The following is a 26,736-nucleotide window of genomic DNA, read 5'->3' as shown; positions in this document are numbered from 1 at the left end:
AGGACGTTGAGAAGGTTGCAGGGTAAGCTTCTGGTCAGGGTAAACTGTAAGATGGTGGGAGAGCAGCCTTTCTTGCCTTTGCCGTGTTCTGTGGAATGAAACTCATGCAGGAGCTGGTTTGGGAAGAAGTGTTTCTCCAGCTCCCTGCTTTGTTATCTGTGGGGGCTGGACCATTCCTGCCAATCATTGAATCAAACCCTTTAAAAGCTGACTGCCCCCACAAGAGCTTCTCATTTCGATCGGGGGATTTTTAATGATCTGGCGCACCTGCTTAGCTATCCCTCTCACCTCCTGCTTGTTTGGTGGCCACGCAGTTCTTGACCGCGGAGAATGTTTTACTCGAATATTCTGAGAGAAAACCGACGCCAGCAAATGGATATCAGAGAGGCTGCCTCTCTCCGCCAGCACAGGCGCATAAAACAAACTGTTCAGTTCATTCATAAAGACTCGGCGGACCTGCTGCCCCTGGATGGGCTCAAAAAACTGGGAACCTCCAAAGAAACCGTAAGTGACCGTCTACTGTGAGGGAAGCACACGTTAGCTTGGTGACCAGTGAGGCAACATGATCCGTCATCCTCTATCTGGTATTTCCCACAATATATCCACAATATGAAGAACATTCACGCACTCCATCAGCATTGCTGAATTGCTCTATATTTCGGAGGGTGGAGGATTCAAAGTGGTCATGTGGGTTGCAGGCATAATATTAAATGTGAATCTTGATGAAATCCCAATCGTTAAGATTGTTCTTGTATTGTCTATGCTTGAGTTCTGAATGAAATCCCCCTTACTGCTTCCATTTCACCTGCTGATCTTTGAGAAGAAAACATTACTTAGGAGGCTGTGAAACATCCAATTCAGTGGCGATCAGACATATTTCACTATTTGAAAGCGTTACAATTTTAAAGCATGTTTTACATTACAGTACCTCTTCATTTGGGATTAAACTACGTATTAGCTGTAGTGTTCTCTGTATGTACATAAGGGGTTAATGTGTAATCAGTAGCACCACATGATCACTAGAGGGCCGGACCAACAGCGGTATAAAAGAAACCACATTGGGTCTCTCTCCCTCTCTTTTGGGTGTACTTTGACCAGGGCAGTATCAAATCAGTTCAGATGGTTAGTGGAGTTAGGTATAGTTACTGTAGTTAGATCTTGTTAACCTTATCACGAGTATCAATGTTAAAGTAAAGAACCCATGCAATTATTGTTATAGTTACTCAATAAACCTTTTGTTCCTACTGAACGAGTTAGAGTCTTCTTCATCGAGATTCAGAAGACCTCATCAGTAACCAAGGTTTGAGTAACACATATTACACTCCGTAGTATATCAAGATAATACAGGAGTGTAATAAAAGATTAGCCACTCATTTAAAGCATTAATTTATAATATTTTATTTTGATAATTCTAGAAATACTCACAGTCCTGGTTAGGTCCCATTGTTCTTTCAATAGGATGGGAGACTTTGGATGAGTTTAGCCGCTGTCCAGTGCTGAGTTTCAGAAACAAACATGGGGAGAGGTTGATAGCGGGCGACCTGTTTACATTCTAGCTGCAAGTTAAAATGACCACAAATGTGTGTTGAAATCGATCATATCGGATTCGATCTCACCAAGGTACTATGACATTTGTTTGCCGACACCGGATGTCAGGCTCAGCATGTACTAGAGTAGTCATCTGAGAAGCGTCTTCAGAACAGGAAAACATATCCACCCCCAACATAAATACCCTTTAAATGGTTCACCTTGAAATGTTTGTAATCGTGAGGAAATTTGGAACTAGACATTTATCTACAAGAATATAACAGTTTAATATATGAAGAATAGCGAAACTTGGAGATGTTTTAAATTATTCTTAAAATGTGAACTCTGATTTCAGGACATGCTATGTTGACAACTAATTTACCTACGTGTTTTTGACCAGTTAATTTTGAATAGATTTTAACACATAGAACCTGAAATCTACTTGTTTGTAAAGCTAAATACATTTTAATGATTAAGTCACACCCTACAATTTCAGTTCTAATTTTGTTAACTCTTTTATTTTCAATGGGTTAAATACAGCGTTAGAGTAATGGCAGTAGGGAAGGCTGGTCCATATAGTTCAGAACACACACACTAGGCATCCATAATTTCCATACCTATTAATTTGACTAACTTACTTCTCAAACACAAACATTCAACGTTACTTTAAAAACCATTTTATGGATAATGATTTGCCGCAACTTCTTAAACAGATAGTATTAATAAAATCAAGGGTATCTTCAACACAAAATTAAGGGGGAAAACATTGAAAATTGTCAATGATACCACATTTGGAGATGTGCAAAGTGGCGTGGAGCTTGAAAGACTTCAGCAGGAACTTGGTTGGATGGGCAGATAGATGACAGATAATCTTTGGGTCCATAGTTTTAATTATAGCTTCCAAGAATTAGGGATATCCACTTTTAAGAAATGGAGATTTAGACGGATTATGGTTGAGGTTTTAAAATAATTAAACAATTGGATTTAGCCTGGATGAACAGACTCTTTGAAATGGATAAACTAGTAGGACTAGATATTATGCCGATAAAATCTAAACGTAAGGAGTTGCATTGTACCTTAGGAAATAGTTATTTTCACAGACTCTTCATCTCCTGAATATACAACCAAAACTTGCATTGGATAAGGAGTCACTACAGTCCTTTAAATAAGATGATCACTCTTTGCCCAGTGTATATTTTTGAGAGAACAGGATATTTCCAGATGTGGAGTGCAAGCTCGAGTTAGTTAGGGATGTGATGAATTATGGGCTGCATAATTGCTCCGTGAGTCAGAGAGGATTTCTGGAAAGCGTTTTGTGAATTGACCATAGGTTATTTTAGATTTCCCCAGAAATTGCATGGCTAGGGGTTGGTGGTATACAATGCTCCACTATGTCTGGTTGGGGTGGACTTATTGAACCTGATGTTTTTTCCTGCATCTTTTTTCATACATTCACAGATGCAGTTTACGCAGAAAACTGTAAAATAATATATTCTGATGAAGAATAAGGAAGGAAAATGTACTTTAAATGTTGAGAGATGTAAATGCACTAAATGAGCATAAGGCCCACTGTTATGGGCCAGGGTTTAGAGAACCCCAAAGTGTATCATGGAGTTCCCCTGACCCACAACTTTTAATAGATTTTGGTATGGGGAGCACACGGCCCACTCTACAGGTGTGGTACAGCAGAAATGGAAAAATATTTTTTAAAAGCAAAACAATGTTTATTCTATGAAGTCAAGTTAACCTTTTTAAAACATACAGTGAACATCTTAGCAACCATCAATTCAAATACAACCCCCAAAGAATACAACACTAAGTAATCCTTAATAACTTCCCAAACAACATCCAGAAGCAGAAGAAACACATTTCAACAGAAGCACATCAGGTTTACATTCACTACTGAGAACATATATAATTCTGAAATCACCAAATGATCAAGAGATAGTCTTTTTATGGCAGGGAGATCAACAGTACACCTACTCTGTCTGGCTTCAGCTCCAACACTGAAAACGAAACTAAAACACACCCTGCAGCCTGCTCAAAAAATGAAAGTAAAAAAGCTGACAGACAGCCCAGCTCCACCCACACTCTGACATCACTGCAGTAGTAAACACCCATTTCTTAAAGGTACTCTCACTACAGATATTTATATACACACCCATTTATAATAAACACCCATTTCTTAAAGGTACTCTCACATGACACCACAGTGTGCAGAAAAGCATGTCCGTAAATGTGGCAGCACAAAGCAAAAAACTCATAAAAGTCAGATGGAATCTATAGTTTATTATCTAGCGAGGTAGATTTTAAAAGTAAGGTGGTTAATCTGAGTTTGTACAACCTTTTTTGGGGGAGTTGGATTATTACCTGTTGTTTGGGGGCATAATTAAATGAATGGTTTAAAACTAATGGAAATAATGCAACATAGATTAGGATATTACCAGGGATAAGGGGGTAAAGTTGTGAAGATAAATTTGAACAGTGTGAGCTTTTTTTCACTAGGCCTGAGAAGGCTCAGGGTTGAGCTGATTCATGTCTCAGTGGTTTTGCAACATTATTATTGTGTCTACAAATACAGATACAAATTTAATATAATCACAAAGAAGGTTCGAAAAAAATCCTTCCGAGAGGGTGGTTTGAATGTGGAATTCTCTGCTGCTAACTATTGTTGAAGTAGAGTCCATAATTATTATTGAAATAGAATTAAAGTTAATGTAAAAATAACTTTAAATGTAACATTCTGTGCACACAACTTAGATTGTTTTTGAAGCAGCCAAACCCTGAAATGTTTTCCTTACTTGCATGATTTTTAATGGTCCCAATTTTTCAGATCAACAGTAATCAAGGAATGTGCTCACTGTCATTTTGCTTACAGCATTCTACAGCCTTGCTCTGATCTAGTGTCTGATCCAGTGCAATACCTCTACAGGGCATCTGTGCCATGTTTGAGCTTTTCAACCAATCAGATTGAAGAATGCTCAATGACTTTTGTGCCCCAGGGTCGCTCCGTTGCATGTCTTCCGATGCTCTGTCTTATTAGTGAGGACTGCTTTAGAGCATCCTGTGCAAGAGAAGGGTATCTCTGACAGCAACTTCTGGATTTCCATGCATAGCTGTGCATATGGTCATCAGAAGTCATTATCTGATTTACTCCATAATAATAGTAAATGCTGTTTGTCTCATTATTTGCCTCAAATATTTTTACTTTATTCCTTCCTTATTTGGGAGAACTGACCATGAGGATTGGTACCATTTTAGCCTATGTACTGGTCATGATTTACTCCAAGTGAAAGAATAGATTGAACTGGCATCTGCCATAGTTGAATGTATGAAATCCTGTTTCAATTAGCTCTTGATAATTCCAAATAAATGCTAAGAATGTTCTTGTATGACCTTGTTGTATTTTTAAACATTTTCTTCTTAGCAACCACATAACATTTTGCAGAGACGTTTACTAGAAACCAACTTGTCCAAATTCCAAGCCAACAATCAAGGGACATGGTCTTCTAATAATTCATTTCCAGCTGAAAATAAAAACTTTCATCAAACTAAACAAGAACTTCACAAAATAACACCAGAAGATGACCTGATATTTGTGTGTTGCAAGGTAATTGCCAATTCCTTACAAAGGATATTAAATGACTGATCAACCAAAACGACTAAAGCCAGTTAATTGTAGATTATCCCATCTGTGTAAATAATTAGATTCCCATTTAAGTACATCAATATGTAAATGTAAGTTGACAAACCACACTACAGTCATTTTTGAATGTTTGAGCTTCTTCTATTGCAAAGCTTATTGATGCATTTTTTGATGTAATGGTACCACTGCAGCATTGATCCTTGTGTATATAAAGAACTTCTGATTGAGAGCACCTACTCACTCAGTCCTTACTGTACAAACTAATGCATAAATTGTTTTCATGTCTACTTATTTGTGTCAGTGACTTCTACCCAGTGTACGTAATCACCGTTAGGATAGGAAAAATGAAGGAACAAAAATCAAGGGATAAAAATATATATGAGTAACAGGGCAGAATGCATAGTGTTGCCATTCCGTAGTGTTGAATTCCAATAAGAATTCTGCCTGACGAAAATTTGTTTGAATCAAACATGGCCCACTCACTAATTGTTGCAGAAGGATCCAGCCCTTTACACAAAAGGGTTCAACACTCCAGATCTACAGTTTAGCAAGATTTGTATAATATATTTAATGTTATTAATACTCAGCAGACTGCTGATCTCTGTTGCAACCCATGTCTGCAAAACACTATTGTAGTTCCACAGTAATACACATGATTTAGCAATATATTCTGGAAGGTTCTAAGTCTGTTTTCATTTTTTTTAAGTGTGCTGGAATAGAGATGAAAGTACAGATTGACACTGGTTCTCGATATAATCTCATTTCATCTGCCTGTGTGGATAAACTAGGGTAGGTAATGTTGCAGCACTTCATCCAACAATTATTTTGCTTGTATGTTCCCATCCAATGGCAGTACTGATTCAGGTTGCAGCCAAGAAACTGTATGGTTTTTTGGACCGAATTAAGATTTTTTTCACATGAAGGGATGGGAATAGCTCGAGTGTGAATTTACAGACATCACCACAGATGGTTGGAATAACGATATGTTCTGACTGAGGGCTTACTCAAGCAGAAATACATTTACAGGAGCAATGCTATATCTATAGTGTCTCAAAGATAATTTTCCACATTTGCTGACATTGTAGAAGATACCATTGCCGAATGTGTGATAAATTTCTGTGGTGCAATGACGTTTAGAATTTTTTTAAATTACAAACACTGGGGCAGGGGGAAATGAATGGAAGCTATCACAAGATTGCATCAAGTGACCAGTACCACAGGATTATTCCATAGGTTGTTCCTGTATTTTCTATTAACTCAACACATTAGGAAATTAGCATTTCAATCTGACAACAATTTTAAATAATTTAAAATTAAATTAAAATGATTTTCTATTAACTCAACACATTAGGAAATTAGCATTTCAATCTGACAACAATTTTAAATAATTTAAAATTAAATTAAAATGAAATCTACTAGGTATGGAGTAGATGTGGTGATATGCATCACTGTAAAGACACAAGGGGTTAATGTAAATACATGTAGACTAGCTAGACACTAGAGGTAGCACCAGAGACATTACACACAGACACTCAAGCAATAGAACAGTTAGATAGGACACGACCAATGGGCATTCACAGAGGTGACACGACCACAGGAGGGCATTACACCAATCCATTTATAAAGGACACAACACACATGATCTTCCTCTTTCCAGTGGAGACAGTCAGTGAGTAGAGACACAGGGTTGATTCAGTATTACACCCACCACGTGGATTGTAGCAGACTGGTTAGTCAGTCTGAGTAGGTATAGAAGGATTAACAGTAGTGGCGAACCCGAGTAGGAGAAGTGTAAATAGTTTAATAAACGTGTTGAAGTTATCTCCACGTCTGAACCTTCCTTTGTCAAGTGCACGACAAGGAAGCCGCTTATGCTACGCCTAGAGCATAACAAGACATGGTGCCAGTTGAGTGAGTGTTTCAATCCATATAGCTACAACTCGGCAAACAGTGACAACCAGCAACAAAAGCCAGGCAAGATGATGTTCGGGATTCCGATTCCACAGCAGCTCCAGTACCAAGGCAATCTCGGTGAAAACTGGCATTGGTTCCGGCAGAGATTCGCGATCTACCTGGTAGCGTGCGACCTAGATGGCGTGGCGGATGCAGAGAAAATAAAGCTTCTACTTACCCTCGCAGCTGAAATCTTCCAGACCTTCAAATACTCAAAGGGGCAAAACAAAAGTGATTTCCAGGCAGTCCTGGACAAATTCCAAGAATTCTGTGAGGAACAAACAAGAAGAAATGGTAAAAGAGGCGCCAAAACTCACCGCGAAGTAGGCTTGCAGCCACGAACGGCAGTTTTGAATTGCACCCATCTTGAAAAGGTGCTGCACATGCGCAGTTGCGCGAAGAGCGCACAGAACGGGAAGGTCCATTTGCGCATGCGCGAGAAGCCACGCATGCGCGATTGCGAAAAAGGCCCCAAGTAAAGGAACAGCGATCTGCGCATGCACAATCGCTTCCTACACACTACGTCGCCAAGCATCATGACCACACCCACTTAAATGGGAAATGTCCCAAATCACGAAATAAAATCCTTAAAGCCGTAAAACAAGCTTCTATCACCTGGAATGACAGCACAATGCCTCAAATTCAACCAGGAACTGAAAGTAACCTCCGCAAAACCCTGCAATAAGCAGTTAGCACCGCCCAAAACGATGACACAGACCTTGAATACTACGACACCGACCTTTATTTTTTTCCCTGGACATCGCGAGCCCCATGCCAGCTCCGACACAAACAGTGATGATATGGTCCTAGAGGACTACGACTCGGACGAAGGTTTTTTCATTAGAAATGGCGACCCCCGTACTGAATCTGACGCGGACGCGGATTCGTTCTTCGGATTTGAGGATCTTCAGCCCAGCATATACGACATCCCAACTCGTGAGTGCAGGATTATGCTGCGGCCTGACACCAAGAGTCAGAGAGCGGTACAAGCCCACAGAGAGCGGCCTGCTGCCACACAGAGAGTGGTCCACGCACCGCTAAGGCAGCCAGCAGTCTATGCTGCATATTCTCAAACAGGCCAGCACTACGGATCACCCACTTATCAAATCAAGACCGAAGGAGGACTACCGCAAGCACAATCTGCACTGCAGACTGGATGCCTTAGTTACAGCCCAGGATTTGCTGCACCCCAGCCTGGCCAAATGGCATATTCCTATCAGATGCAAGGTTCTAGTTTCCCACCATCTCCCGGTATTTATGCGAGCTGCAATTCTGTTTCCAATTCGACAAGCTTCAACAGTTCTCATCAGGATTACCCTTCCTACACAGCATTTGGCCAAAACCAGTATGAACAGTATTATCCATCTTCAACATATGGCACATCCATGACCTCGAATGATACTGTTGATGGTACCTCTTCAACGTCAACGACTTATCAGCTACAAGATGCCATTCAACATCACCACCACAAACATCGAAAAAAAAGACTCCAAATCAGACAGCGAAGTGATTTGACCACTTCTTGGTTCCTGATGCACAGGGACACCGATGGTGTTCACAAGGACATGCCACCATCAAACTCACCACCCCACCAAGAGAGACATTTGACCATGATGATTGAAGGGTTTTGGACTCGCACATTTGATTTGGACTTAATGTTTAATCACTGTTTTCATGACTTGTACATACCATAACTTATCTACCTGTTTTTTGTTCAATTTTCTTCTTTTAAAAAAAATATATTTATTAAAGTTTTTAAACACAATTTTTCTCCCTTACAAACAATAACCCCCCCCCCCCCCCCCTTGTAACAAAAAAAAATGAGAAATCGCGCAGAGCAAGATATATACATGGCAAAATGATATATTTACACAGCTTTGTACACTGGCCCTCACCCGTACGTGCCAGTTTCCCCAACCCTTCATGTTATCTCTTGCTCATCCACCCTCCCAGGCAGTCCCCCCCCCCAAGGTTGCTGCTGCTGCTGACCGACCTTCCTCTAATGCTCCGCGAGATAGTCTAGGAACGGTTGCCACCGCCTGTAGAACCCCTGCGCAGACCCTCTCAAGGCGAACTTAATCCTCTCCAACTTTATGAACCCAGCCATATCATTTATCCAGGCCTCCAGGCTGGGGGGCTTCGCCTCCTTCCACATTAGCAAGATCCTTCGCCGGGCTACTAGGGACGCAAAGGCCAGAATGCCGGCCTCTTTCGCCTCCTGCACTCCCGGTTCATCCACTACTCCAAATATTGCTAGCCCCCAGCTTGGCTTGACCAGGACTTTCACCACCTGAGATATTGCTCCCGCCACTCCTCTCCAGAACCCCTCCAGTGCCGGACATGACCAAAACATATGGACATGGTTCGCCGGGCTCCCTGAGCACCTTCCACATCTGTCCTCTACCCCAAAGAACCTACTCAACCTCGCCCCCGTCAAGTGCGCTCTGTGGACCACCTTAAATTGTATCAGGCTGAGCCTGGCACATGAGGAGGAGGAATTAACCCTATCTAGGGCCTCATCCCACAGACCTTCCTCGATCTCCTCCCCCAGCTCCTCCTCCCATTTACCCTTCAACTCTTCTACCAGCGCTTCCCCCTCTTCTTTCAACTCCTGGTGTATTTCCGACACCTTGCCCTCCCCGACCCACACACCCGAGATCACCCTATCTTGAACTTCTTGTGCCGCGAGCAACGGGAATTCCCTCACCTGTCGCCTCACAAAAGCCCTCACCTGCATATATCTAAAGGCATTTCCCGGGGGTAACTCGAACTTCTCCTCCAGTGCCCCTAGGCTCGCAAACGTCCCGTCGATGAACAGGTCCCCCATTCTTCCAATCCCCGCCCGATGCCAGCTCTGGAACCCCCCCGTCCATCTTCCCCGGGACAAACTGGTGGTTACCCCTGATCGGGGACCACACCGATGCTCCCATTGCACCCCGGTGCCGTCTCCACTGGCCCCAGATCCTTAGCGTTGCGGCCACCACCGGGCTCGTGGTATACTTTGTCGGCGAGAGCGGCAGCGGTGCCGTCACCAACGCCCCCAGGCTCGTTCCTTTACAGGACGCCATCTCCATCCTCTTCCATGCCGCCCCCTCTCCCTCCATAACCCACTTGCAGATCATCGCCACATTTGCTGCCCAGTAGTAGCTCCCCAGGTTTGTTGTTCAATTTTCTTTAAGTGTACAGAAAATATGTAACATATAAAAAAGGGGGGATGTGGTGATATGCATGTAAAGACACAAGGGGTTAATGTAAATACATGTAGACTAGCTAGACACTAGAGGGAGCACCAGAGACATGACACACAGACACTCAACCAATAGAACGGTTAGCTAGGACATGACCAATGGGCATTCACGATACACACAGAGGTGACATGACCACAGGAGGGCATTACACCAACCCATATATAAAGGACACCACACACATGATCTTCCTCTTTCCAGTGGAGACAGTCAGTGAGTAGAGACACAGGGTTGATTCAATATTACACCCACCACGTGGATTGTAGCAGACTGGTTAGTCAGTCTGAGTAGCTACAGAAGGATTAACAGTAGTGGCAAACCCGAGTAGAAGTGTAAATAGTTTAATAGACGTGTTGAAGTTATCTCCATGTCTGAACCTTCCTTTGTCAAGTGCACCACAAGTAAGCCGCTTATGCTACGCCTCGAGCATAACAAGACAAATGTGCTTTGAGACTGAAAATTTGACAGCAGTATGCAATGTTTGCATTTTAATTTTATGCTCTAATATGAATATAGTACATTAGCAGTATTCTAAAAAAAAATGGCCAATGTTCATAAAATAGGATGCAACCAAATTTGATAAGAGTTAAAGAATGTAATCAACTATCCAGGTGGTGCAAATTTTGGATGACAGGCAAACACAAGACTATTCTAAACAAATTATTTATCTGGTTGATCCCAAAGAATTAAAACCTTTCAAATCCGACTCCACAACTGTTTGCCTAATTGCCCTTAAATCTTTAAACCCCGCCTGCCTCATTGCCTCATGTTCACCACTACCTGATTTGAACAGTTAAATCTAAACAGGTTGTGCATCTTCTGTCTCTGAGCTTGAGGTTGGGTTTGTTGGTTCTAAAGTTTATCACAATTATTGGGTTCAATTCATGTGTTCCCTTAAGAATCTTGAAGAGTATTTCTCCTGAACCTTTTCCTTGCCGGAGTAAACACCCCCAGGTTGTTTAAGTATCAGTTCAGTTTCAGTTTTCTGCACTGCTTCCAAACAGACGGAAAAAAGACTTGGAAGTACAGAACTTCAATATTGTTAAAAAGAGGGATATGTTGCAGAAGCTTCACATCTTGCACTCATCAGGATAAATGCAAGATTGCCAACATTACAAATGATCACAATTTATACTACAGGAGAAAGCCGGGGGGGGGGGGGGGGCAGATTGGTTGGCAAGACTCTGATTGGCCAATTCATTGGCATGGAGAATCCAACAGAGAACTGTAGGCTCCTCAAACTCACAGGTAATTCAAAAAAATGTGACGCTTGAACATATTCCTTTTTTTAAAGAGAACGGGTGCCTGCATATAAATGTATGTCATTTCTAGCAAGCGTAATTGCGTCACATCACAAACCCTGCTGCTTACCTTAAATTGGTTGTTAGTGTAGCTATTCGTGCTCTTAGGATTGTTCAGCAAGTGTAGCCCAATTACCGAATGCCATCCAACAGGAGACATTTTGTTTTGGGTTTTGCGAAAGTCGGCTGGTTGCGTACAGTCTGGACTCTTCCTATTGCGGAGAACCATAGGTTGCGATATAATATAGTATATATGGTAGGTCTGTGTGTGTGGAGGTGTGTGTATAGATATATACATATATAGTAGGTTATAACTATATATATTATAGTAGGTATAAATATCAGGAAAGGATTGACAGACTGGATCTCTTTTCTCTTGAGAAAGAAAGGCTGAGGGGTGACCAAATAGACCTAATAGAGGTCTTTAAAATTATGAAATGTTTTGATAGAGTGTATACAGAGGTATTGTTCCCTCTTGTATGCAAGAACATAACTAGAGACCATCAGTATAAGATAGTCACCAAGAAATCCAATGGAGAATTAAGAAGAAACTTATTTACCCAAAGGGTGGTGAGAATGTGGAACTTGCTACCTCAGGTAGTGGTTGAAGCATATGGTATGGATACATTTAAGGGGAAACTAGATATTTGAGGGAGAGGGCATAGAGGATGATGCTAGTAGATTTATATGAGAAATTCTGGGAGGAGGCTCAAGTGGAGTATAAACACCAGCATGGATATGTTGGGCCAAATGGCCTGTATTTGTGCCATATATCGTAAGGCTGTATAAAAATTGAAGAACATGTTGTTTGATTCAATCAGAAAATCCTTGGGTGTGTGGTCTACACACCTGGCATTTAAATTGATATACAATGTTGCTCGATTGTGTGGTTAGCCTGACTGGCTCTGGCAAAGGGAGGGTGAGGTTGCTGAGGCCATTGTTGCAGAGGGACCATCCATGGACCAAAGGGAAGGCCCCCCCACTGTGAGCCCATTGGGAAACTGCCAATGTTGAACTGGTGGTTTCCCTACATGCCAGGAGGCCTACGTGCCACTGGTAAAGTGCCAGCGACAATTGGCCTCTGGGATAGCTGTCACCTTCCCTGCTACTGACAAAATGGCATGGCAGTGGGAAGACAAAGGGCGCTCCACCTCCCCACCTTTTCTCGTCATTATACAGGCCCACCCCTCCTCCAGGCCTGTCCCCAGAGGACTGTCAAATTTGTCTCAATTATCTTGAACATTTTACCTTACACAACACATACATTTTATCCTACAATTCACAACACACTATGGATGATGCGACCATCAATTCACCCAAAGACACGAGTAGATGTAAACTGTGGTTTTAATCAGCTTAGAACAATGCCTGCCTGCGACTGGTCCAATACTGTAGACCACCTACAGGTCAACTGCTCTTTATACTTCCTTTCAAGGGGAGGAGCCATGGGCGGAGCACGTACATGCCCCAACATATCCCCCTGTGGGTGAAGCCACACAATGGCCCATAGGTGGAGCCCACAAGGTCAACAACATAACATAGCTGTAACACAATGGCAGAACATGATACGAATACACTGGTGAATTACTAGTACTATACATTCACCACATTGGACAAAAGTAAAACAAAAGCAAATTATGTTATTTCCATTAAATAAGCTTGGGGACTGTGAGGATGGCACAAGACAGATGAGTGTAACATACCATGACAGCAGATCTCCTAATAGGAGTAGCTAGAAGCAGGCAGGACTATGGTAAAGGGAAGGCTATGTATAAGAACGCATGACTGCCCATATTGGGTTGTATTGCTCAAGTTTGCACATTTGAATTTGGTAATGTAACTTGGGGAATCATGAGTGATGTTTTATTTTTCTGATGGAGATATTGACAGGCAGCAATCACAGTAGCACTGCATTTATGTATTTAAAGTATGGCATTCTACTACACATTCATCCTCTTGAAACTGATGCACCATAGACATGTTTGCTCTGAATATTTTAAAATCATGCTCCATTTAGATTTTTAAAAATGTGTTTGTGGGATGTCGACATCGCTGGCAGGGTGACACCTTGGTCATTTGTTGCCCATCTCATGGCAACATTTGTGAATCAACCACATTGTTGTGGTTCTGGAATCACATGTAGGCCAGCCTAGGTAAAGAGGACAAATTTCCTCCACTAAAGGCTTTAGGGAACTAGTTTTTGTTTTCTTCAAAAAATGATGAACTGTTACATTACTGAGACTAGTTTTGAATTCCAGATCTATTTTAAATTGAATTTAAATTTCACTATGGTGGGATTTGAACCCAAGTCAACAGAGCACTAGCCTAGGGATTAATAGTCCAGTGATATTACCATTACACCACTATCACAGTTTTCTATAAACATTACCTAATTCCAATCTTCAAAATTACTCATTCAAAATCAAACCAAAAATACCTTTATTTTTTATAGGTTGAGAGAACTTGTGAAAACAGACAAGGATGAAACAGAAAAAATGGGAATGCCCATTATTTTAAAGGTTAAAGGCCAAATAGAAAATATTGGAATTGCTATAGGACAACTCAATATTGAGTGTTCAGCAGCTGTAGTGGGTAAGTTTTCAGACTTATTAGAATTGTCATTTCTTAAATAATTCTACATTTTTACTGATTGCTTTTAAATGTATAATGAATGGATTGTCCTTCTGCACCGACAATCTAAGATTCTAGTGGATATGGGTATCTAGCACAAAGAAATGTGCCAATTGAGGTCAAATTAACAACTTAATTTCAAGGTAAATTGAATAATAACATAAATATTAGATTAGAATTGATGTACACTTGCCGGTTGAGTATTTATCTACCAAACCCTGACTAAGTGTCCTATTTCCATGCATGCACATCCTGCATCTTAATAAGTACAAATTACAAAAATAAATATATATTCTTGTTGATATGGTAGTAAGTAGGGTTTTTTTGAGTAGACAAATTAATGGGAAATTGGTCAGTCCTCTATAATAAAGTTGAGTTGATCTTCTGATATCTGACTCAGGCTGGTCTGTAGTATTCCAGGGGTTTGTCGGACGAGCCAGCCTGGCAGATTGGACATGACCACTTAATGAGCAAGCAGAACCTACTTATGTGGATCACTCACTAAATTTTAAGGGGATTGGTTTCTATTCCACTCAGATGCTCAGCTAACTCAAATATCATTCAAGCAAGGAAACAAATGAATATTACAGGAAAAAAACAGAAATACTCTGCTCAGGTTGAACTTGAATTTAAAAATTAAATTCATGTTTCCCTGTAGGGTCTAGTATAGCACAGAGCCATATAAACCAAGAAATACCCATTGTCTATTCTTGGTTTCTACAAAAGTTGCTTATTGTAACCAACTTACCAGTGAATATGTTGCAATTGACTTGAATGTTAGGGTGCGGATTGGAGTTGAAAAATGTTCCTGCTCTTGCTCAATGACATTTGCTGGAAATATTTACATGTGAATGTTAGTTAGGGGAGGCAGGGGTCAAAATATGATGCTCTGAAACACTTACTGACTAGTCTCACAAGGATGGCACGGTGGTACAGCAGTTAGCACTGCAGCCTCACAGCTACAGGGACACGGGTTCAATTCCGACCTTGAATTACTGTCTGTGTGAAGCTTGCACTTTCTCTCCATGTCTGCGTGGATTTCCTCCGGGAGCTCCGTTTTTTTCCCACAGACCAAAGATGTGCAGGTCTGGTGGATTGGTGATGCTAAATTGCTCCGTAGTGTCCAGGGACGTGTAGGTTAGGTTAAGGGGTTATTGGGATAGGACGGGGCAGTGGGTTTGGGTGGAATGCTCTTTCAGAGGGTTGTAGACTCGATAGGCCGAATGGCCTCCTTCTGAACAGTAGGAATTCTGTGAAGTGGGAAATAGCTATTTATGTGACATATTGGATGACCACCAACATTTTCGAAAGGAAGGTCAGTGAGATTGTTAGAGGAAAACATTGTAATCAATGCTTTCTTTTAACTGCCTTTAGTGCTGAAACTCCCAACAGCCAGCTCAGGCCTCCCAACAGCCAGCGGGAGATAGAGGAGCAGATAGGTAGACAGATTTTGGAAAAGAGTAAAAACAACAGGGTTGTGGTGATGGGAGACTTCAACTTCCCCAATATTGACTGGGACTCACTTAGTGCCAGGGGCTTAGACGGGGCGGAGTTTGTAAGGAGCATCCAGGAGGGCTTCTTAAAACAATATGCAGACAGTTCAACTAGGGAAGGGGCAGTACTGGACCTGGTATTGGGGAATGAGCCCGGCCAGGTGGTAGATGTTTCAGTAGGGGAGCATTTCGGTAACAGTGACCACAATTCAGTAAGTTTTAAAGTACTGGTGGACAAGGATAAGAGTGGTCCGAGGATGAATGTGCTGAATTGGGGGAAGGCTAATTATGACAATATTAGGCGGGAACTGAAGAACATAGATTGGGGTCGGATGTTTGAGGGCAAATCAACATCTGACATGTGGGAGGCTTTCAAGTGTCAGTTGAAGGGAATACAGGACAGGCATGTTCCTGTGAGGAAGAAAGATAAATACGGCAATTTTCGGGAACCTTGGATGACGAGTGATATTGTAGGCCTCGTCAAAAAGAAAAAGGAGGCATTTGTCAGGGCTAAAAGGCTGGGAACAGACGAAGCCTGTGTGGCATATAAGGAAAGTAGGAAGGAACTTAAGCAAGGAGTCAGGAGGGCTAGAAGGGGTCATGAAAAGTCATTGGCAAATAGGGTTAAGGAAAATCCCAAGGCTTTTTACACGTACATAAAAAGCAAGAGGGTAGCCAGGGAAAGGGTTGGCCCACTGAAGGATAGGCAAGGGAATCTATGTGTGGAGCCAGAGGAAATGGGCGAGGTACTAAATGAATACTTTGTATCAGTATTCACCAAAGAGAAGGAATTGGTAGATGTTGAGTCTGGAGAAGGGGGTGTAGATAGCCTGGGTCACATTGGGATCCAAAAAGACGAGGTGTTGGGTGTCTTAAAAAATATTAAGGTAGATAAGTCCCCAGGGCCTGATGGGATCTACCCCAGAATACTGAAGGAGGCTGGAGAGGAAATTGCTGAGGCCTTGACAGAAATCTTTGGATCCTCGCTGTCTTCAGGGGATGTCCCGGAGGACTGGAGAATAGCCAATGTTGTTCCTCTGTTTAAGAAGGGTAGCAAGGATAATCCCGGGAACTACAGGCCGGTGAGCCTTACTTCAGTGGTAGGGAAATTACTGGAGAGAATTCTTCGAGACAGGATCTACTCCCATTTGGAAGCAAATGGACGTATTAGTGAGAGGCAGCACGGTTTTGTGAAGGGGATGTCGTGTCTCACTAACTTGATAGAGTTTTTCGAGGAGGTCACTAAGATGATTGATGCAGGTAGGGCATTGGATGTTGTCTATATGGACTTCAGTAAGGCCTTTGACAAGGTCCCTCATGGTAGACTAGTACAAAAGGTGAAGTCACACGGGATCAGGGGTGAACTGGCAAGGTGGATACAGAACTGGCTAGGCCATAGAAGGCAGAGGGTAGCAATGGAGGGATGCTTTTCTAATTGGAGGGCTGTGACCAGTGGTGTTCCACAGGGATCAGTGCTGGGACCTTTGCTCTTTGTAGTATATATAAATGATTTGGAGGAAAATGTAACTGGTCTGATTAGTAAGTTTGCAGACGACACAAAGGTTGGTGGAATTGCGGATAGCGATGAGGACTGTCTGAGGATACAGCAGGATTTAGATTGTCTGGAGACTTGGGCGGAGAGATGGCAGATGGAGTTTAATCCGGACAAATGTGAGGTAATGCATTTTGGAAGGGCTAATGCAGGTAGGGAATATACAGTGAATGGTAGAACCCTCAAGAGTATTGAAAGTCAAAGAGATCTAGGAGTACAGGTCCACAGGTCATTGAAAGGGGCAACACAGGTGGAGAAGGTAGTCAAGAAGGCATACGGCATGCTTGCCTTCATTGGACGGGGCATTGAGTATAAGAATTGGCAAGTCATGTTGCAGCTGTATAGAACCTTAGTTAGGCCACACTTGGAGTATAGTGTTCAATTCTGGTCGCCACACTACCAGAAGGATGTGGAGGCTTTTAGAGAGGGTGCAGAAGAGATTTACCAGAATGTTGCCTGGTATGGAGGGCATAAGCTATGAGGAGCGATTGAATAAACTCGGTTTGTTCTCTCTGGAACGAAGGAGGTTGAGGGGCGACCTGATAGAGGTATACAAAATTATGAGGGGCATAGACAGAGTGGATAGTCAGAGGCTTTTCCCCAGGGTAGAGGGGTCAATTACTAGGGGGCATAGGTTTAAGGTGAGAGGGGCAAGGTTTAGAGTAGATGTACGAGGCAAGTTTTTTACGCAGAGGGTAGTGGGTGCCTGGAACTCGCTACCGGAGGAGGTAGTGGAAGCAGGGACGATAGTGACATTTAAGGGGCATCTTGACAAATATATGAATAGGATGGGAATAGAAGGATACGGACCCAGGAAGTGTAGAAGATTGTAGTTTAGTCGGGCAGTATGGTCGGCGCGGGCTTGGAGGGCCGAAGGGCCTGTTCCTGTGCTGTACATTTCTTTGTTCTTTGTTTATTACAGAAATCACCTACCCTGCCATGAAGCAAACAGAGAAGAATTAGTTTAATGCAAGTTATTGCTTCAATTTACATTTTTTTAAATTAAAGTGCAGAAATTTATCTTTCTTTGGTTATACTGAGCAGGAGCAATTTTCAATTCATAAAGACAGAGTATGAAACTATTGGTATAAATTATGGTTACTGGAAATACTCATAGTCAGTTATTTTAATGTTGCTTTGAGGCCTTTCACATTGAATTATTTTCCTCTCTGACAGATGATGATGATGATGAAAAAACACTTTCCCTTGGGCTGCAGACATTAAGGTCATTGAAGGTAAAATGTCACAAATTATTATCTAATGCGTTCGGAAGAGACCTTTTGCACAGGATATTCCCATGGGCTTTAGGACGCCGACGTTAGCATTAAATGGCGTTCCCAAGCTCGCACCAGCTGGCAGCCAGACAGGTGGAGCTATTTTCCTGAAGGTGGGCCCCTAATCAGAAGGCCTGCAGCTCTGAAGCCTCAGCAGTTTTACCAGGACAGGTAGGCCCTGTTGAAGCAGGTCAGAAATCAAGAAAGTCCTTTAACATGGATGCACCTACAGAGGGAAAGTTTTAAACAAAGCACAACATTTTCCCGATGCTGAGGTGACAGGTGGGGGAGTTGGGAAAACAGTGAGGAGCCATGGCATGCATCGAGATGGACCTGTGACACACTCCTACAGTCGGGGGTCATTGTCCAGAGGTGGGTCAGGATGCAGATTGGTTGCCTGCTGAATGGACATGGACAGACAATTAAATAATTAAGGCCACAATTAGGGGTGATTTGGAGAGCCCATCAGCATTTTGTCAGCAGCAGAATTTCCCCAGGCTCATTGGGACAGGGTATCATCGCAATGGAGGTGCCTTACCATCAACAAGCTGGGGTGCCATTGGAGCCAGAGGCTCACGACCCACTAATGGGGCTGCCGAAGAAAAGGCCCCAACAAACCCCCTCTAAAATATTTGATTAGTTTTACACCTCTGAGGGCATCTCCATTTTGAGATATCCTGGCATTCTCAAACCTGCCATATCAGAGTCTATCACTCTTGGTGAGGTTGCTCTCTTGGTGAGACTGTAAAGCCTGTAGATCTGATGGTCTCCCAGAGTGCTGCAGAGAGGCCACCTCCATTATGTTGTGGCAGACTGTGCTTTGTCTGCAAAATGCCACAGGGCCCTCTAGATCATCATTAATTGGAGTCTAAAGCATGCAACTTGGCTGTCAGCAGGCAGTTATTCTGTCTCCCTGTCTGCCATTTTCCTAGCAATGAGAATGTGTCGGGGAGTTGTCCTATTTTTTCTCCAAGCCACCCAACCTCCAAGTTCACCATCCAAGGTCAGGAACATTCTGTCTTTGTGTCCTACTTTCACATTCAGTAATGTCTACTTTATTTTGTCCTTAGTGCATCATTGACATGGAAAAGCAATATTTAATTATTGGAGAGAAGGAAAAAGAGGAGATTCCATTTCTAAGTGTTGATAACAGTGAAGATTGGTAAGTGCAATGAAAATGATTTTTAAAAAATCTTTTTATTCTCCACATTTTCATCACTTTCATCAAACAAAGAACAAAAGAAAAACAAAGTAACAATCCCCAAAAACAGCCCTATTAATATACAGTCTGTTACATCCATTCCAAATATAAGTTAACAACAAAACAGAGAAAAATAAACCCAACCCACCCCTTCCCCCTCAGTGTTCAGTGGCAACAAGTTCCCGAAAGTGCATGATAAACAATCCCCATGAATTGTAGAATCCCTTCCTTGCCGCCGCCCCCCCCCGCCCCCCCCCCCCCCCCCCCCCCCCCCCCCCCCCCAGCTCAAATTTCACCATCTCCAAAGTCAAGAATTCCAGTAGGTCCCCAGGCCACGCCAAGGCTGAGGGTGGAGAAGCTGACCTGCACTCCAGCAGGATGCGGGCAATCAGCGAGGCGAAGGCTAAGACATCTGCCCCCGCACCCGCCTGCAGCTCGGCTGGTCCGACACCCCAAAAATGGCCTCTAGGGGACCCAGTTCCAAGTCCACATGCAGTACCCCAAGATGATGCTAAAGGCCTTCCTCCAGTACCTCTCCAGCTTCGGGCAGGACCAAAACATATGAACATGGTTTGTGGGAACCCTCCCCTCCACCCGGGGGGGGGGGGGGGGGGGGGGGGGGGGATTGCTTGGGGGGGATGGATGAGCAGGAGATAACATGAAGGGCGGGGGAAACTGGCACGTGCGAGAGAGAGCCAGTGTATCAAGCTATGTAAATATACCATTTTGCCACGTATATATCTTGCTCAGTGCGATTTTGTGTTATTTTGTTACGGGGGCGGGGGGGGGGGGGTTATTGTTTGTAAGGGGAAAAAATTGTGTTGGTAAAGAAACTTTAATAAATATATATTTTTTAAAAAGACATCCTCCACCCCCTCAAGGAGCCGGCTCATCCCCGCTTTTGTGAGGTGCGCCCTATACACGACCTTCAGTTGTATCAGCCCCCAAACCCGCGCATGAGGTTGAGGCATTCACCCTTCATAGCATCTAACTCCACAGACCTTCTTCCATTATCTCCCCCAATTCTTCTTCCCACTTGGCCTTAATCCCTTCCATAGACACCTGTCCTTCTCCAGAATCTTCCCATTTATCGCTGACATCACCCCCTTCTGCAATCCCCCTGCCAACAGTACCTCCTCCAACAACAAGGGAGCCGGCTCCATCGGGAAGTTCGGAAACTCCTTCCTAACGAAGGAAACCCTGCATCCTCCCAGTTGGGGCCATATACACTCGCCAGTGCCAACAACCTCCCCTCCAATGCCCCCTATTACAATCACATATCAACCCACCTGATCCTATACCACCTTCTCCATCTGGAACCTCACCCTCTTGCCCACCAACACCGCTAACCCCTCCCCCCCCAAACGCTACTATCGAAACCAATGAAAATGATCTGTACCCAATACTACATTGCATTAGTATAATTCCTTATATCATTATAATGTTAATTCCATATGTAAGATAATTGTTAACAATCCAGTATGCAAACAACAAAGAACAAAGAAATGTACAGCACAGGAACAGGCCCTTCGGCCCTCCAAGCCCGTGCCGACCATGCTGCCCGACTAAACTACAATCTTCTACACTTCCTGGGTCCGTATCCTTCTATTCCCATCCTATTCATGTAATTCCCATCCTATTCATGTAATGCATGGGAGTATTTGAATTGGACTTGAACTAATTGAGTAATCAGACAGTGATGATTAAAAATTGTAGAGCAGTCTTGACCTTGTTAGGAAAGTGTGCATGTTGAAGAAGATTGAGCTGATGATAAGCTCTTACTGTGGCAGAGATGGTTCAAGTTCTCTGAGTCGGTGAAAGATTTTCGTCCAGTTTATGTGACAAAGTAATTTCCATTAGCAGATGGCTCTGACCTTTCTTTCCTCCTACTGGCAAGACTGCCCTCTTCACTCTGCTAATGGTTTCACTACTAGAAAGAAAGAAGTTGACCATGTTAGGCATGAAAGCAGGATGTCACACCTTGTAAATAATAATGTGAAATGACACATGTGGATAGGCTGATAGTAGAAAAATGTGCTAAGATTGGGAGGAGGCCTATGATGTGCTTATTGTAAGAAGGATACAAGGGGGACATGCCTGATGCAGGAAGGGCACATGGCGTTGCTAATCAGAAGCAAGCGTGCTAATTGCAAAAGAGCACTTGTAGGTAGGTGTGCTTGGTGTGAAATATCACTCTCAGGAACATTTGCGTGAATCCAAAAATAGACGAGATTTCATCATTTATTGATTCCCTAATTTGAAACATTTACTGTTTGAACAAGTGTTTTAAAATGAAGACACTTGTGTTTTTGTTCTTTAAACTCATGAAATAATTATTGTCTTTCTAAATTCAGCTCGCCATAAAGTGCAGATGGAAACTGATGCTGAATTGAGTGGCAAAGTTGAACAGTCAATTACAAAGACGTGCTTCAGTGGTTAGTGCACAAATATGGCCAAACATACAGTATGCTATTTCTCTAACTCCATTCTACTCAGCTTGCTTCTTCTATAGTGCAACTGTCCAGAATTAATACTTTGGCTGCAGATTTTCTGAGCAATTCGTTTATCATACGAGTCTAATTTTGATTTAGCATTTGCATAAAGTGTTTAACAACATTAATTACACAAAATATAATTTCCAGTGCTTTGTGTAAAAATGTTGGATTTAATTTATATATTATCAAAATAATATTAACATTCTGTTCTATTTGTTCACCTGTGCAGTGTGAAGGTGAAAGATTAACTTTACTACTCCTACTCAGACTTGTGGTTCCGGTGTTGTTTCTCTATGCAGTAAGATCTGCTGTGTTCTCTGACTTTAAATCCTAATTTTATACATTCTAGGCACTTGATAGGTTGTGAATAATTCTACATTTATACATTTTGAGGTTTTAAGACTCTTGTTAAAAGTGTAAGCATCATCCAGGTTACACGTGAAAACTAGGGTGAGATTCTCTGTCGTGTTTCTTGGAGGCATGAGGCAGCCTGCCATTGACTGGCCATGTAATCATCTGGTCCTGCCGCTGTCAAAGGGATGTCTCATTGAATCCACACTCGCTGCCTGGAAACCCGAGGATACTGCCGACGTGAACAGCTGGAGGATCAAACCCTACATTTGTGTGGAATTCCATGCCTTAAGCATTGAAAAGCCTTTACTGTTTTCAAAATTAGATCTCTTTCCCTTGTGTGCGCTATACTAAACTGGTTACCTATACTTGCGAAATGTTGAATCTTATAAAGTATGTACAGATTTGTAGAACTATTGTTGGCGTCAAATAATATGAGAATCAAGTTGCACATTTTGTTTTTAGAAAATATTCATGCAATCCTTAAAAAAGTGATGTATCTCTATAAACTGCATAGTCTGGGGCCTATTCAATTAATCAATATGAATAATGCATACGGAATGGAATGGCCTGATTGATGTAATAATAATAATAATTTATTAGTGTCACAAGTAGGTTTACATTAACACTGCAATGAAGTTACTGTGAAAATCCCCTAGTCGCCACATTCCGGCACCTGTTCGGGTACACTGAGGGAGAGTTCAGAATGTCCAATTCAACTAACAAGCACGTCTTTCGGGACTTGTGGGAGGAAACCGGACCACCTGGAGGAAACCCACGCAGACACGGGGAGAACATTCAGACACCGCACAGGCAGTGACCCAAACCTGGAATCGAAACCAGCGCTGTGGAGCAACAGTACTAACCACTGTGCCACCATGCACATGGGTAGTTACATAGATAGCAGTAATCTGTTATCTTTGGTAGATGCTAATCACTGATAACACTAACTATGAATTTAGGTTGCCCCATAACTGTAGTAATGCAATAGCACAGTTTGTGAGTATGCAGAGTATGGTGGTATGATGGGAGGGGAAAATGTGGGCTTGTTTCCTGCAATTCAACACATCAGAATTTTTGGTTGTCGGAGGAAGTCCTGAGCAGAAGCAGGCACTTCCCAACAGAGAAAGTGAGGAATACAGTGAATGAATCATTCCCAACCAACCTTGTTCTAATACTAGTCTAAAAGAGAAATTAACAAAAGCAAGCAAGCAAACTACCTACCTGCCCATCCTCTGCACTGAAGAAAATTGAGTAGCATTGGAAAGAATGATAAACAGAAAGAAAATAAGACCAGAAATAGCTAAACGCACTTGCTATGAGACTCTTATTTGGTTAGATCAGGCCCAAGGAGTAATTTTTCTGACACAAAGTGGAGTGAAACGAAAAATTGCATAGTAAAAATGCAGAGAAGTCAACGAGAAACTACCCATGTATTATTTCAATTGTTGGAAATTAGGAAAGGTAAAAGCAAAATAATTTAATAATGAGGGTTTTTTGATATATTCATTGTAAATCACACCAAACCAAACTTAGACTAGAATTTAACAGGAGGTGAAATGAAAATGAAATGACTGAAAATCGCTTATTGTCACAAGTAGGCTTCAAATGAAGTTACTGTGAAAAGCCCCTAGTCGCCACATTCCGGCGCCTGTTCGGGGAGGCTGGTAAGGGAAGGTGGTGGCCCCACCCACTCTCTGGAAAGTCAGGAATAAGCTCACCTCTTACGACCCTGTTAGCCATGACTCTTTTCGTTGCCTTAGGGTGGGGATTCTGCCTCTCTAATGTAGGATTCTCCGCTTCTAAGAATTGATGACTAATCAGAGAGCTGGCAGCTCTTCAGTCTCAGGAACATCACTGATGTTAATCATGAGGACAGGGTGGGCATTCCAACAGGGTGGCCCTTGTCCCCCTGTGGGCTCAGAGTGCCCAATTAAGAGGACACAGGCGAGGGTATGTGGCGTCCTCGCCATATGTTGTAACCCCCTCTTTGATGCTGGGATAATACCAGTGGAGGTGGGATGAAACCTTTAAGTGGCTACTAGCTGGCTGCATAAGGGCCTCAAAAGATCTCAGGAGCTCATGCACAATCTGTGGAGAAGAATAGTTAACATTTCAGCTCGAGATGATGTTTCATCAAAACCCAATAAAGATAAAAATGTAATAGGTTTTGATCCAGGAGAAGAGGGCAGGAATATTTCCTATTTGGTTTATTAGAAATTTATTGTGTAGTCAGTTTGCAAAAGCTTTTGGTTCCATCATTTAGTAATAAGCTTTATACCAGATGTGTGATATTTTGATTCACTTTGGCCTTTACTAATTTACATCTTAGTATAAAATCCAATATCTTGACAGAAATTTATGGTCTGATTAAATAATACTTTTGGTTTCTGACTGCACGAAATGTGTTATTGCATTTTCATTCCAATTTGGTCTCTTTAGGTGCTGGTTCTAGAAAATTGTAACGTTTGGACCTCAATATTTACGCCCAACCACGACGTGTTGAGGGGGAGGTGGGGGAGAGTTAACCCTTAAAAAATGTTAAACACATCCTGAATCTGCCAATGAATGTTTTAAGTGAAGTGTGTGAGTGCCTCGTTTTGGCAAAACGGGGCAATTTATTAACACATACAAATCAATCCCCCACTGTGCCACTGGGAGCCTCATTTAAATTCAATCACTATCAGCCTGATCTCTTCATGCTCAGAAAAGACAACAATGAAAGGGAGGCAGAAACTGCTGGGTCAAGAAGGTTAAATGCTTTTAATAGCACTTCTTCTGGACCAAGAGGAGGAGAAATGCTTTCCATTGCCCCATCAGATTCTACCATTACATTTGGAAGGACCCTGCTCCCTCAGCCTTGCCAGGTTCTTCAGCTGCTTTCAGCCACCCCCTCCTCTCCAACCCCCCCTAAATATCAGTGCTTTGGTATGTAGTCATTAACACCACTTCTTCTGATTTAAATTAATCAGTGTAGAAACTATTGCTGGATGTCCATTATGTTTTTCAAGCTCATTTACAGTTTAAGCTAACCATTTGCCAGTACACCTGTCAATTACAAAAGCATTGCTTACAATATATTAAATATAAGGCTACTTCATGCATATGGCAAGTGGAAGCTTTATCAGCTTAATGTTCACAAGTTGCCTCCCACTCCTATTACTGCGTTTCAGTTGATTCACTCTATCACAAAGACATGGAATATTGACTGAATTACTTCAACATATTACAGGGGTAAATCAAGGCCATAGGGGATTCCAAAGCAATAGGGAGACTCGCAATGATCCAGAGATGAAGACCCGGAAAAAATCCACAATTTTGGTCTTTCTATACATCAGTTTTACTTCACTTCTAAGAATGGGAACAAAGTGAAAAAGACCAATGTGCCTGCTATAAGTGGTGGGCACTGTGCTGACCTCTGATGGAGGTGGAAAAGAACTAATATAAACTATTGATGAGAAAATCTGAGTTTTTTCAAACCCAATGATGACACTACCTTTTTTTGTAAGATTCTCAATTTTGGCCATTAACACTTGTCAGTAAGTAAACTTGTTGGGGCACAAGGTTCATTGACAGCTTTATTTTCTTTATTTTATTTTAGTCATGGCATCAAATAAGAATATAGAAATCAGTTAAAGTCGCATTATTAATCAGATTTTTCATCATAATAAATAAAAGTTTGAACAAGAGAATCCCTCTATGTTATTAACATTCAATCTAAGTAGAACATCATGCACTATAGTGTTGAGACCAATGAAACCTGCTGTACTTTCAGACTCATTATTGGTGCCAGTCTTTTCAATGTTGGTCTTTTCTACTTGCAACAAAACAAAGTATTTTGTGGTTATAGGTATCTTTTTGTACCTGTAACAGTTTTGCAATTTTTAGATAGAAAAAGACCTCCTTTGTATGTTAACTGTGCTCTGAAAGCAACAATTCATGCATGTTTCAATAATGCAATAAGATCTTGTAAACTGTTCTGTTTCAACGTTTTTTAATGTTTCTATGTGTTTTTAGCTCTGATAAGTTATGTTACATGATTGTGTATGTTGATTAAAATTATTTAA

At 42.0% G+C, this 26,736-nt stretch overlaps 1 protein-coding gene across 1 annotated transcript; it reads left to right on the top strand.

Annotated features, from left to right (window-relative positions):
- LOC140384616 (nuclear receptor-interacting protein 3-like) lies at window positions 1-26,736 on the top strand. The gene is made up of 7 exons (XM_072466491.1): window positions 1-504; window positions 4,955-5,137; window positions 5,880-5,962; window positions 14,125-14,264; window positions 18,525-18,583; window positions 19,693-19,784; window positions 22,178-26,736. Exons 1-7 carry the CDS (start codon window positions 331-333, stop codon window positions 22,185-22,187), a joined length of 741 nt encoding a protein of 246 aa, XP_072322592.1. The 5' UTR covers window positions 1-330; the 3' UTR covers window positions 22,188-26,736.

Source organism: Scyliorhinus torazame, chromosome 10, assembly GCF_047496885.1.
Source record: "Scyliorhinus torazame isolate Kashiwa2021f chromosome 10, sScyTor2.1, whole genome shotgun sequence".
NCBI classification, from domain to species: Eukaryota; Metazoa; Chordata; class Chondrichthyes; order Carcharhiniformes; family Scyliorhinidae; genus Scyliorhinus; species Scyliorhinus torazame.
This window is presented reverse-complemented; position numbering and strand designations above follow the sequence as displayed.